Source organism: Mytilus galloprovincialis, chromosome 12 (genome assembly GCF_965363235.1).
Source record: "Mytilus galloprovincialis chromosome 12, xbMytGall1.hap1.1, whole genome shotgun sequence".
NCBI lineage: Eukaryota > Metazoa > Mollusca > Bivalvia > Mytilida > Mytilidae > Mytilus > Mytilus galloprovincialis.
Genome location: NC_134849.1, coordinates 38,611,097 through 38,625,774, shown reverse-complemented (window position 1 = coordinate 38,625,774; position 14,678 = coordinate 38,611,097). Strand labels below are relative to the sequence as shown.

Sequence of the window (14,678 nt, the reverse complement as noted above, 5' to 3'; positions counted from 1 at the left end):
TAGTGATCTCGAATCTTCTGACCTTCAATGATATTTTTGTCATTGATATTTTATATGTGCAACATATTTATCTGGAAATAGTTTAAGACAAACTATAAACATTAATGTAAAATTTATTTTGGGGGAAGAACATTATTTCTCTTATCTATTAAGTATTTGTAAAATGGTCAAGTGTTTCTTATATGCAAATGCTGTCCTTGGACTAAACTGTGCAAGGTTTTATTTTTAGTATATTGTTATCTAGGCCTTCTGATCGAAACTTTCTTATCCTTATATACGATAGCAATGTTATTCCAGCAAATTAAATAATTGTATATTAACTTTGATTTATATCCCAGTAATGCCTTTCATCTTCTTCTAGGATGATTGAGCGTTTACTTAAGCACATGTTCAGTAAAACGAGTATTATAGAATATGGACAAAGTCTTAATTAGTGTCTGAATGAATCTTTATAAGATTGCTCTCTATAACCGTTTATGGGTTCAAGATGTGTCCAAGGTCTATTTGTAATTGATAATAACTAATTATATTGAACTCATTTAGTTCATCCAACTGATGTGTCATGCTCTGTTTACCGTTAAGTTATCGCTATTCAATCACCATGACTTAACATCACATAAGTTCCAGAAATATTTACACGTCCCAACAAAAACCTAATTTGAGCTATAGGGGAATGATACTTTCTTTACAGCATAAGAAGTTAAAACATCGCAGATTATAATTAAAGTGTTGCAGATTTTCACATCAAAAATGCCCATAATGAATTCAAATTATAAAGCATGAATGAAACACCTCTTGTTACCTTCATATTATAAAATACATATTTCGTCTCGTATCCCTAGTATATATCCTAACTGTAGGTTAATAATCTTGCAGTTACCTAACCTAAGTTGTTTTACTTTCGGGATAGAGACATAAAAATGTCCTAACCCTCCAGTGAATGGGATATGAAGCAACTATGCAAAACAACTTTTTTTATATAAATACATACATCTGTAAATATACCAACATATTCTTAACCGTCTTAAGATCATATTAAAGTTTTGTTTGACCAAACGTGCACCTGGCATACTATATTTTAATTTGGCAGAATCAAAGGCACAGGGTGTTAGTAATCATGCAAATTAGTATTCGGTAATTCGTGTTAACATGAATACGATCGACAGACTAAAGTGCGTTTCATGTAAAGAAAACAAAATTGAAGTTTTTTGTCTAACATTTATTGATTTTCTAGTGTTAGGTTAAAACCGATACTGCACTTTTATTCAGAAAGCAATCTGATCACAGATAATAAGATAGACTCAGATTAGATTAATATCTTTCAAGTTAGTAATAACTTCTAACTTGCGTTAAGGATGAGTAAGCTGTTAATCAACCATATGCGTGGCTACACCTAGCAATTATTATATGGACAAAATGTACAATAACTGTCAAAGTATATTATTTAAGGAGATCAAGCGTTAATTTAAAGAGTTCAGGAGGTGTTCAAGGTTTATGGGGTTTTGTCAAACTTGAGTATTTTCGAAATATGTCAATGCGGATTAGTACGCGGTACTGTTTCAGTTCTAATTAGTTGTTATCAACAAGAACATTCTATCACTATTTGTTAGACGATATTTTATTGCTGTCATACTATAACAACATAAACGTATGATTTTAATTTCCGTTCGCAAGAGTTTATTAGCAACATCAAATGTATTGTTATACTTAATAATTTATCTACAAAAAAAAAACATTTGAGCACTTGTATCAAAAAGATATAAACAATCAGCATATTTATAACGTAATAGTAGATTCTTCTTTTGTGTAAGATTACTGGTCCTCTGGCTTGTCATCTATAGCTTTTGATGAAATGTTTATATACGCAAAGCTTAGATGTTTGAAAAGTATACTCGTAAAATAATGCACAACACACATTAGTCGTTAAACATTTTGAATATGCTAGAATAAACATGCATGCAATGTACTCGTTTCAAATTCAAATGTTTGTAAACTGTTTATGATTGTAATTATGTAATTTTATGTTCAAAATGAATAATGATGTCGTCTATTTCAAATAAAATCAGACTATGTAAGTAATTGATACATTAAACGTGTAAACAATAAATGAATTTAATGATACGGACATATTTTGTTCTTGCTCTGAAATGTATACAGTGATATCTGTTAGGAATTGTATTACACTTAAATGTAATTCAGACAAACAAACATGCTCCATGACATTTAGATCGTAAAAATAACCAACGGCATATTACCTAAACAAATCAGGGTCGATCAATACTTCATCGTGTAATCTCAATTCAATTCAAATCAAAATATCAATTATTCTTTAGAAAGTAACACTTATACCAGTCGCAGACGTTGACGAACAATTCATTCAAGAAACATATATAAATGTTTGATATCATTTGATAATCTTTGATCGTTTAAAATGTTTAGAGAACCATACGTAATTCAAGTGTTTATTAAAAAATGACTACCCAGTTTGGATTAAACTGTAACTTAACGTTACCCAAATTGCACCGAGTACTCAAATTGCACCTATATGCAAAAACAACAGTGGAAATCTTACAAGATTTTCTAGAGACTAAACAATTTGTATTTGTATTATTTCATACTATGCACGTCTTTCAACATAGGTAAAATTATCTAGATATCTACAAAACGTTCACAGTATTTTCAACAGATGAAGTGTTAACTGAAAAAGCAAAATGAACTAAAACGTCGCAATGCAACGTCATCTTTTTTTTTAAATTAGCAAATGCATTATGTTGTAAGTATTTATTTCTAAAAAAAATGAGAGTAAGCACAAAGTACAAAAAATTACAATGACATGTAGTCCTGCGCTAGTGCAAAATATAGATTTAAATTATCGAAGAGTTTATTATCTTTCTCAAAATAAAATAAAAAGATTTGCAGAATTATTAGAGAAATTTAGCCTACGAGAGTATAGAATGTAGTCGTAAGATTGTGGAATATCAAAAAATATTTTGGGATTTGTTTTGTTCAATAGTATGCCTTGAATAACCATATGATACTCTATCTATATGTATTGATTTAAAGCAAACCGTTGAGGAATTTAAAAATTTGAATAAAAATTAGTAATCAAATGAAAAACATAATTATATATTGACTTACAATTCCTGTATCAATATTATTTTAGCATGCCAGCATGAGCGTAACTTATATACTAAGTGTCATGCATGTTAAACCAAACAAATTAAAAAAAAAAAACAGCCTCTTATTTGTAATAAAACAACCTATTTTGGAATAAATATTAGTAAACAAAATGTAATATGTTTTCTAATATATAACTGAATCGCACAGGCAAATAATGTCATGCCTCGTTGTTAATATCAATAACTTTAAATAGTTGGTATATAAATTTATATAAAAAAGTATATAAAGTTAGCTAATATATTAAGTGTCGTTGAAATTATAATTGCCTTCAATGAATTACTGTAAATCCTGCTGCTATTTTAGGCAAGCTCGGTATCGTAGTCATCATGGTCATAGTTGTCATTCATTTAATCTGACTCAGTTTGCATTAACTGGCCTTTACGTAATTAAAACTTTTGAGTCAGTTGTACTTATACTCCAAAATGAAATGTTCTAAGCATGATGTTTATGCTGCGAGAACTGAGAAAAGCGTTATGACCTAAACTCCTGGCATAATTTCATATTTTTAAACATGAGGTGCCATATTATGAATATTATTGAGATTTGAAAAGCTGTTTACTAGAACAAACGATTTACTTCTTACTCATAGAAATATCAATTAAGACTTAGTTTTATAATTACATTGTATATATAGAGTTTTACTTTAACGTATCATTATGCATTGCTAAAAACATGTAGTGTTCGTTAGATTTATCCATTTTGGACAACACCCTAACGGTAATTTAAAAACTGAATGATATACTAATAACAAACCTATTTTTGAATCAAACCAAACCTGTATGGAAACATGTCACTTAATATACTTTCAAAACTCAAGTGACTGTATTGGTAAATATGCATCCTTATCTTTCGATAAACCACATAGTTTAAACATTTTTTGCAAATTTAGTGGAAAAAGCACTCAATACGATTGACCAACAAACCGGGGCTGGTTGATAAGAATAAAATGAATTCACAATCATTCGTAATGCTTGCATTTGATTAGATTTGGTATTTACTTTTTTATATAATTCATTGAAAATAGCCGTAAGCGAACGCTTCACAATCACACGTTTCTTCCATATATTTCATCAAACAGCTTGAAACAACGATAACTATAATGGTCATGATGATGATTATTATTGAAGGATTGTGACATATAATGTAATTGTTAACAAACAAGCTATAACCTGAAGACAAATCTGTCCTTGAACACCTCGTGAACTCTGCATATAAATTGAAGATGATTTAATTTCACAGCTAATGTATATTTTGCAAATATCATTTGGTGATAATTCAACCAGGGATGATAGCGCACAGACAGAAGTAATGTATTTAACATAGGAAGGTTTCATTGATGGATGTAACGTTATGGTCATTTCGTTAATTAGATTTCATGGTGAAAAAGACAATCCACCAAGGTTTCAGTATTGATATTTAAGATTTGGAGAATCATTTTGTCTAATTTGCGTATTTTTTTTCTCGAAAATCTTTATATTAATGAAATATCTGTATCAAATATTTTGTGAGAGCTATGCCAAGTGTGTAAATGTTTCAAAAAACATATTTTTTTTTTTATTAAAACTTTATACAATCAATGAAACAGGGAGATACAGAGCTATATACATTACTTAAACTAAATAGAAATAAATAGTCAATAAATAATCATTTTCATAATAGAAAGAACCTCCATTATGTATGTTGCATATGTATCTTTCGTATAATAATGTGTACACATTGGCCGAGATGTTGTTAGTTTTTTTTTCAATTTTGTTACTCTCAGAATTCTTACGTCTAAAAAACATTATGTTATAGTTTCATCATGTCGTGATGACAAGATATCAATTATTCAGAGTAAAATATGAACAAGCTTTTTATATAGAGTTTTTATTAAGTTCTTTTGTAAATGGTTTAAAATCATTTGATGTAAAGTGCCTCCTATAAAAATAGAAATTAAGAAAATCAAAACTAAATGGATATAAGAACAATAAAGTATAGTCAACTGTAAATAATATATGAATGCTTTTAATAGATTCTTATTGAAAATAGTACAAATTATTATCTAACTAAGTACATTATTGCCAAAAATGACTGGTTATTAAAAATAACATATTTTCTGTAATGGCCCTGTATTAATGCCAAGCTTGTCTGTATTAAGCCCAGTTAGGGTTTTAATAAAGTTAATAAAATTAAGCTGTAAAGAGTATAATACTTTTTTGTATTTTATTTAATTTAGTAACCAGCAACAAACATTAAAGAACTATATAAAGGGATCACAGTTCATCTTGTTTTTCAACACATAACTTCTTTCAACTTCATATCGTGGATATTTGGTATATTTAAAGCTTGATCATGGTGAAGTACAAATTATTTTTTTTTTCAAACAAAACTGTCATTAAAAGAGTTAGAGATTACATCAAGTTGGCAGCAACGCATACACTTTTTTCAGTAGGTTGATAAATGTATTAAGAGACGGGTGTTTTTTTAATGGCCCTGTTACATGTCCTTGGTCAGTACTAATGGCCTCGGATGTCTGTAATGGCCCTCGGCGTTGCCTCGGGCTATTACAGACTTCCTCGACCATTACTACAGACCTTGAACATGTAACAGGTTCATTATAAAAATACCCATTCATTAATACCATATTATTAATACGTATACGCACTTGAGTGGTAGTATAAAAATTAATACAAAATACAAAATGTAATTTTATTTAAATAGGAACATTTTCCCGAAATAGTATTTGGCATTTAATGGCTATACAACAAAGATGTAACGGAAAAGAGTTATATTGATATTTTCGTAAAAGCTCTAAATGCTTCTTTTTATTTTACAATCTTAATGGATTTAGTTCCAAATGCATCAGGTAGAAAATAATTATAACAAATTTATTTCAATTATGTAAAAATGAATGGAATCGTGACAATCCATTATATTTTTAAAATGATATGACTAGCGCATGTAGCGGTAAGTACTTTTTTCAGATGATCTAAAAAGCATAGAATAAATGGAATATTTTCACAGCCTTTGAATAATTCCAAAAGAAACTAATTAAACACGTGTTTAGAGTACATGTGGTAATATTGTATTCGAAAGCTGCAGTCTTAATTATGCTGCCTTGTATAAATTAACTCTGTTTTAAGGGTTGAGTAAACTTTTATAAAGAATTGTCAGTATAGCATACCCAAAAAAGAAAAACGTTCGTTACGAATATATGTTTAATTTATAAAGATTCAAACTACGATAATTGTTTTGTTTTTGTTCAAGTTGTCAACAAATATCATGCTATGATCATTTTATTTTTGTATTGCAGTGAACTTTTTACAGAACAATCATCATTTTGCAGTTAAGATAGCAAGATTGAAATTGTTCAGAATTTTTAGTTCTGTAAATACAACTTATCATAATCAGTATGGGTATATGAATTCAGTCTAATAAAAAAAAGCAACACATTAACAAGTTTCAATCATGTTCCGACAAATTCGTAATCAACCGAAATCATTGAAACAACATACAGCTTTTTAACAACAAATTTTAGAAACTGTATCAATAGACCCAAGACACTCGACTGTATACCTTTCGGTATCTCTCAATTAAACATTTATTTTGTGTATATTGATTGTTCCGACTTCATCATTTATTCAGATATTAAGATAATGTCCTTTTGTAAAATAACTTAGTTAGAAAACACTTGTCATACAAAGGCTAATAGAAAACAGTTCAGGAGGCTCGAGAGTATTAAAGTTTCGGACAAAAACTCCTAATTATCCCCCTTTGCTGGAAAATGCATTTTTTTTTTGCATTAATATTCGAATGTCTTTTTTTAAATCATTGGTGACCTATTTTTTTATTATTATTTTCAAATTAGCTGTACTTCAACTAAACTATTGTAAAATTTCAGCGATTTCGATATCACCTCTATATCTCCTACTAGTTCAACAGACAAAAGTCCGTTTTTCCAAAAATGTATGCTTCTTTCAAAGGGATAGTGTGAGCGTAATTGAACTGTGTCCCATTTTTTTAATTTTATTTTTGCTATTAAGTATAAGATAATTTTCATTTTTAAAAAACTATAGCAAAATCCTGTATAAAGAAAAAAATATCATTTAGACCCACGATCCCCCCTAAATCATTAAAATGCGTTATTGTTTTTGTATATTCAGTTTCTAACGATGATATTTCGTGCACATTTGTCCACTATAACATGTATAATTCTACCTCCATACGTGTTGACTACTTGTTTATAAAAACATAGACTCATCAGTAAGTTGATAATGTTTATTGCAGAAAAAAACCTAACTGGTAAATTAAACACTGATTTAATGTTTAACTATACTAAAACATATTTGTGATCAACGTGTTTTCATTTCAAATATATAGAACTACGACTTCAGCACGGTTTTGATGAGTTATAATTGGTATGTTAAATGACGGAATACAATTATTTATTTATTAAATAATGTTGTTAAATAATGTTTTTTGAAATGTTTTCTAGCTTTATATTAATTATAACCCAGAAATTGATTAAAATTAATGTTTTTGTAAATCGTTTGTAATATGATATGCGATCTTGTCAATCCATTGCACTGCATTATGTATTACATAACGACACAATATATGTAATGATTTTCTTTAATTTTTAACAGCTTACGAAGCATTGAGTCTTAAACACCCATTTGTATAACTAACAAAAGCAAAATTGTGCTCGGTATGCGTGCGAAAAGCTGATTCCGGTACCAATTGGAATTAGTCTAAAACACGGGATAAAGCTGCATGTTTCAGATTCATAAAAAAGTTTCGATTTGAATTGGAAGAACTCTTAACCTAGTTCTAGTTCTTTATTTCAAAGCCTTTACAGGTTATTATTTGTATAATTGGTGACAGTCCTTGTGTTTTCAAAATTGAAAATATCGCATGATCAATAAAGAAAACTATAACAACTCATCTATTATATATGTGGTGTAATATGTGATGACATGCAATGAATATATGTAAGACTCAATCTAACATTATTAAAAGAATATAAAAATTGACGCATTGTTTTAACAGTGTCTCATGACACTTTATATGGAATATTGTCTAGGGCACTAGTATATTTCGTGATATGGTGGTAACAGTTTTCAACTGAATGATATAAAAGTAAGCTTTACTATCATGTATGTATAAATTAGTCTACAGTTAGTTAAGTCCAGCGTCATACATTTTTATAAAATCAAAAAAGCAAAATGTAAATGAATAAAGGATATAAGTATCTCTACTACGTATACTCGTATACTCAAAACAGATCCATGATAATACTCTTATATACGAAGATGGACATTATGTTTGTCTGATTGTTTTTATCTGTGCCATGGTCTTGCCAGTTGTATTTATAGTAACGTACAGTGGATGTCTATTTGGATTATGTTGTCTGTGTAGCTACAGTATTTGCATTGTGAAATTGGAAACAAGTAAAATCACAACAAATACGGAGCGCCGAGGAAAATTCAAATCGGAAATTCCATAATCACACTGCAAACGCATATGTTCCTTCCTACAAACATTCCAATGAGACAGACTTTATGCTGGCGCAACTTTGGATATAATAACACCACTAATTAGTATAATCTGTCCGATACGTGCAATCAGTCAAATACAGTTATTTTAAGTCTTAAGATTGTTGACGTAAGTTTGACGTGAGTTTCATGCCAATTCGACTGTTCAGTGACTGATCGTTGACCTCTGATTGATGGACAAAATAGTAACGCCTAAGGTTGTATGTACTGTAGTTTACTGTCCGAGTACCCTAATTTCAATTCGTTTACCAGTCCGCAGTGTCTTAAGAGAAACTGTAACGGCATTTATGTGATGACTGTGAACATGAATGACGCTATATAATGACTTATATTATATCAGATTTATATTGAATTCAAGCCGTAGGTCATTTAATTTATATCTTAAAAAACCATCACATAAAGACTGTTCTTGCATATGATCGTATTCATACGGTACATTTTTTTTACATATAACTATATTTTACACTCTTGCAATGCACGTCTTAAATACTTGAGAGAAAAATAAGTGTAATTGCCAATGAGTCAACTGTCCATAATGAATCACATCAACTATATTTGTCAATAATTTCATTTCTATAACAAGCAAAACATAAAGAACGGTTCTTTTGTTCAAACTAGAGAAAATAATATGAACAAAATAGGAACTTGTATACTATTTATACTGCTTCATGGTGAGTTTGTTTTTCTAGAACAGGAAAAATATATCTCACTATAACAATTTTTTGGAAAATTCGTATGTCCTATTATTTAGATTAGTTATGCAAATGAATGTAGGCGAGACAAAACAGTAGAAGAATTTTGGTATCCTGTTGATACTTGTTATCCATTCGTTTAATGTTTGTGCTCTGGTTTTTCCGTTTGATTAAAGATCTTCCGTATTTTACAGGGAGTTCGGTATTTTTCTTCATTTTCATTTGTTCATGTTTAAATTCATTCTTAAAAAACTATAAATATCATATTTAATCTTATTTCATTGTTGATATATCAGTCTTACATCACCACACAAACATTACAGTATTTCAGAAAGCTTGCATACTTGTACATTGTTACTTGTGTGAAATGTAAATATCACTGTGCTGTTATTTTTTATGCATTATCATCAATAAAAAGTCTTAGACTTATTAAACGTTTAGACTCCAATATTTAACATTATGATGTATGGATTCAGAATTTTTTTTTTCTCATCTGTATGACCAGAATGTTTTTTTATGAAATTGGGGATCAAATTATTTTAAAGGAAAATTTAATCCGCCCTTTTTTAAGTCAAATAGTCGTTCCCTAATTGCTAGAAAAGCTGACCAAAAAAATTGCATTCGGTTGTACGTAATGAACATTTGAATGACGTATAGTTTACAAGTGTGCACAAATCGTATGTACAGGTAATTAAACAAAGTGTATAGATGTGAACAAATTTAATGTGAAACCAGTGTACATTACAGTTAACTAATTGTAAACATGTTTACTGTACATGGCGTTTGGTGTGAACGCGGCCTGATGGTGCAAGTATTACAGTTTACTGTCAGAGTGCTCTAGTGTGAATTGTTGTATCAGTCCTCAGTATCTAGAAACTAAATGTAGTAGCATCAATGTAATGAATGTGTACAGACATGATGCTAAAGATAAGTTGATATTAATACCAGATTTATATTTTATTTAAGACGTAGTGCATTTATATATCTCTCATAAATACCTATAAATAAAGATTGTTATTGCATAAAATCATTTTCATATTGTATTCTTTAAAATAAAACTCTTTTTCATAATGTCATACTTTTCTCTATTTCCAAATCTAATTAATTCCATTTGGACATCGTTATACTTTAGGTGAAATAGTCTAAAAACATATATTTTTAATCATATTTTTTTAAGGACAAAACCATATGATTAAAATATATCATGTGTCGCCTGCAATCATATTTGTCAACATAAGAGCTGTTTGATCCATATAAAAATCATTGTATAAGTTGGTAGCATATTTATTTCAATGCATGCAACTGACGAATACTTAAAGTGAATTATAAAATTTAGAAATTTTCAAAAAAATCAACGAAAACACAAAATCGGAGGTGTCGGAAGAGAAACTGTTTGATTTTTATCTCAGTATTGTCATCTAATACGAATTTGTCTTCAGTACGTTAATTCAGGAGATCATAAGTATGTGCATTTGTTGAAATACTTTTTTTCAATCAACAAATTGAATACTTGAAAACAAAATATAAGTATTATTGCCAATGAGTCAACTGTTCACCATAAATCACATAAAATATGGACGAAAGATACAAAAGAGACAGTCAAACTCATCAACTGACAACGCCATGGCTAAAAAAACCAGACAAATAGTAGTACACTAGACAAAATATAGAAAACTGAAGACTTAAAAACACAAACCCCAGCAAAAACTGGGGATTGTCTTTAATTGCTCTAGAAGAGTAAGCAGATCCTGCTAAATATGTGGCACCTGTCGTTTTACTCATGTTATTACAAACCGTGTAAATAGTATAATTCGGTAGGTCACATTCGTGGTGAAAAGGAAAGTGGAATGTAGTTACGACATAAAAAACATATCAGATATCATCTTTGAAACGGTAATTCCATTAAGGTCAACCAATTTGTCCGTAGTATAGTCTCACATAAACTATATTTGTCGTTAGTTTTTTTGTATAACAAATACAGCAAAAAGAATGGTTCTTTTGTTAAAACTAGAGAAAATAATTGGAAAAAATAGGAACTTGTATACTATTTGTAATGCTTCATGATGAGTTTATTTCTAGAACAGGAAAAAACATATCTCGTTATATCTATTTTTTCCAGAATTTGTGTGTTTGACTATTTTTATTAGTTTCCCAAACGACTGAAGGCGATACAAAACAGTAGAAGGATAAAAATCTACTGCTGATACTTGTTATCTATTCGTTTTGTGTGTGATTTTCTGTTTTTGTCATTTAGTGACGGACAATTTACTGAGTTTGTCATTTTTGTTATCATAATTTTTGCGTGTTTGAATGCATTCTGAAAAGCTATGTATTTTACATGTAATCATATTTATATAGTAGTATTGCATCACCATACAACCATACAACCATAGCATACTATCAATAAATAAGACGACATACATGTTACATGTCAGTAGCGCTGTGTTGTTCTAGTTTATGTTATTGTAATGCATCAAAATAGGTTATTCGCTTCCATTGTAGCTGAATAAAAAAAGGACCAAAGTTGATCAAATGAGACTTATTTTTTTAGTGTGAAGTGTTCATTAATTATTATAACACCTTTAAACACGGCATTGCAAGCCTACGCTTAGGTATTACTGAATTACATATTACACCTTTAAGACTTGCATCGGAAGGCTACTTTCTCTCGTTTGGCTGATGATTTATATTTTAAAAGCATATATCAAGACAAATTATGTAATACACTTATCTCAGTGAGGATATATATAAATAAGGACGTTTTACCATTTGTCTATAGCGATACACAATTGAAAGTTTAAAACTGCAACCCTACGACACTTATAACCTAGAAAAGCAGTTCAAGTACAAAACACCCCAACATAAATTATCTATGCATTACGGAATTATCTAATCAGAATGAAGCAAATTCTCCAAACCACAAAATTAAAATATTTACTTATTCGTGTTATGTTTCTATTTGTAGGCTTTCGATTCAGTTAAATAGGGATGGAGAACCTGTCAGATGTTGAACAGCCAGTTGCCATTGTCGTCAAATACATTGGGATGACAAATACATTAAACTTTACCATAAGTCCAGAATCAGTATCTGATATAGTAATTACAAACGCACACACGTTGATGTTAACTCGTTTTGTGGTTCAAAAGATACTGGTACCTATTATTGTATTTACTGGATTATCTGGAAATCTTGTGAGCATTGCAGTATTGACAAATCCGTCTATGAAATCATCGACAAATTGTTATTTGACGTTTTTAGCGGTTTTTGACAGTTTATATTTGATCACCAGTTTCACATTAAGTTTCAATCATTACGAAACAATAAAAGATGAATATATTTTTAAGCATTGGTATCCATATGGACGTGTTTTATCTGATATGTGGTCAAATGCTTCGGTTATATTAACTGTGACGTTTACTATTGAACGATATATTGCTGTCTGTCATCCAATGAGAGGTCGAGTTATTTGCACACCAAAAAGGGCAAAAATAATTGCTATTGTGATGGCATCGTGTGCGCTTGCGTGTACGATTCCCGAATTTTTCGAATGGAAGATAGTTTACGAGAAAGATGACAACATTACTATTGTTCGCGTTGACACAACAGAGTTTGCTCAACAGGAATCGTATAGTATCGGGTATTATTATTTCCTTGCTTTTATGTTTACTTTCATACCGTTGATAGCACTTTGTAGCTTCAACTCTATTTTGATAAGGTCCGTGTGCAAAGCCAATGAAATACGGAAAGTAATGACCCATACGATTGCCACTAGATCCGGTGACCGTCGACAGTGGGAACAACATAAAACAACATTAATGCTTATAGGTGTAGCTGTTGTTTTTATCATTTGTCAACTTCCGTCAGCTACTCTTATAATATATAACACGTATTTAGACGCAGCTGATGTCAGTCTAAACGGAAACGAGGTTAATAATTTACGTATTGCTGGCAACGTTTCAAATACATTGATTCAGTGCAATGCTGCGATGAATTTTATATTATATTCTGTAATGAGCACAAAATTCAGGAGAGTATTTTTTAGAATGCTTTATAGAATAATGCCAGGTAGGAAAAGCGAAAGTCAATATTACAGAGAAGCTACATACCTTACTGGTGTTTCTTTTTCTAAAAATACAACAGCTCAACACATCGTTCGGTATAAAGGACTTTCCTCTTTGAAAAAAAATATTACAAACAACGTTTATCGACAACGATTTACAGACATTCCTTCACCATGTTCATCGAATAGAAGTCCATATCACAGTAGGGACAATCTAAACAATTCATCCGATTCAATTGTTTTAAAAGAAAGAATATTTATGAAGAATGGAGATGTAAACACAAGTTCTGGGACAAGTGTTTAACAATACGGACGTATATCATGTGAAATAACAATAAATTAATATATACAGATAACAATAAAGTTGGTATTGCTCACTTCCTTTACGGTACAATGAATATCTAATAGTATTCTGAATTATTCTTTTTTCAAAAATTGTCAAATATTGCTACCTTATTAAGATGAGAAACCCTTACACAATATATACAAAAATCCACACTGATTTATGCTCGCATTCGACAGTTGTCTTTGGTCCTGTCGGTTGTTTTTCTCTGTAACAGCAAGCTATAAAAGACTCCCACAAAAATACTAGTGAAACCCATTTATATTCATAATTAAGAATAGACCAACAACTGAATTGTTTGTGTTCCATGACATTGTATATACTACTATTGGTCATATACTGTAAATGTATGTTTAAGATTGATCCCTATGTGATTTTGTCCAATGTATGTGAATGTGTCGTCTTTCATTGTCCGAGCAGTTTACCAACAGTATTACCCTCTGAATATTCGGCGCAAATTGACAACAATCGTCTTTGGGATTGTGTAGAAATTGTTTCTGACATTCCGCTTCTCAACGGAAATGGCCGATAGGCCTAATCATTAAACAAAGGAATGAAATATGTATGTCTGTTTTTTTTTATATTTAAACCATCGTAGATAAAGACGTTTGACAAGGGCTGAAACATAACAGATGTTGAGACTTATAAGTTGACACATAGGATTAACTGGCCTTAGACAGCGATTTTTGATTTTGATTTAATTTTAGGTTTTTTTCTGAAAACTATGATTGGCGAAGAGGAATATTATCAACAATGCAAAATGTTCGAAGAATTTAGACATTTAAAAAAAAAATCGGTATTTTATGATGCGAGCCATTGCCACTGAATCTTTATTGCTAATAATACTTGTATTTGTTGTAAAATTATA

At 30.1% G+C, this 14,678-nt stretch overlaps 1 protein-coding gene across 1 annotated transcript; it reads left to right on the top strand.

Annotated features, from left to right (window-relative positions):
• Positions 1 to 12,406: 12,406 nt before the first annotated feature.
• On the top strand, positions 12,407 to 13,801 carry LOC143055367 (FMRFamide receptor-like). The gene has a single exon (XM_076228505.1). The coding sequence runs from the start codon at positions 12,452 to 12,454 to the stop codon at positions 13,769 to 13,771; it is 1,320 nt and encodes a 439-aa protein (XP_076084620.1). The 5' UTR covers positions 12,407 to 12,451; the 3' UTR covers positions 13,772 to 13,801.
• Positions 13,802 to 14,678: the final 877 nt, after the last annotated feature.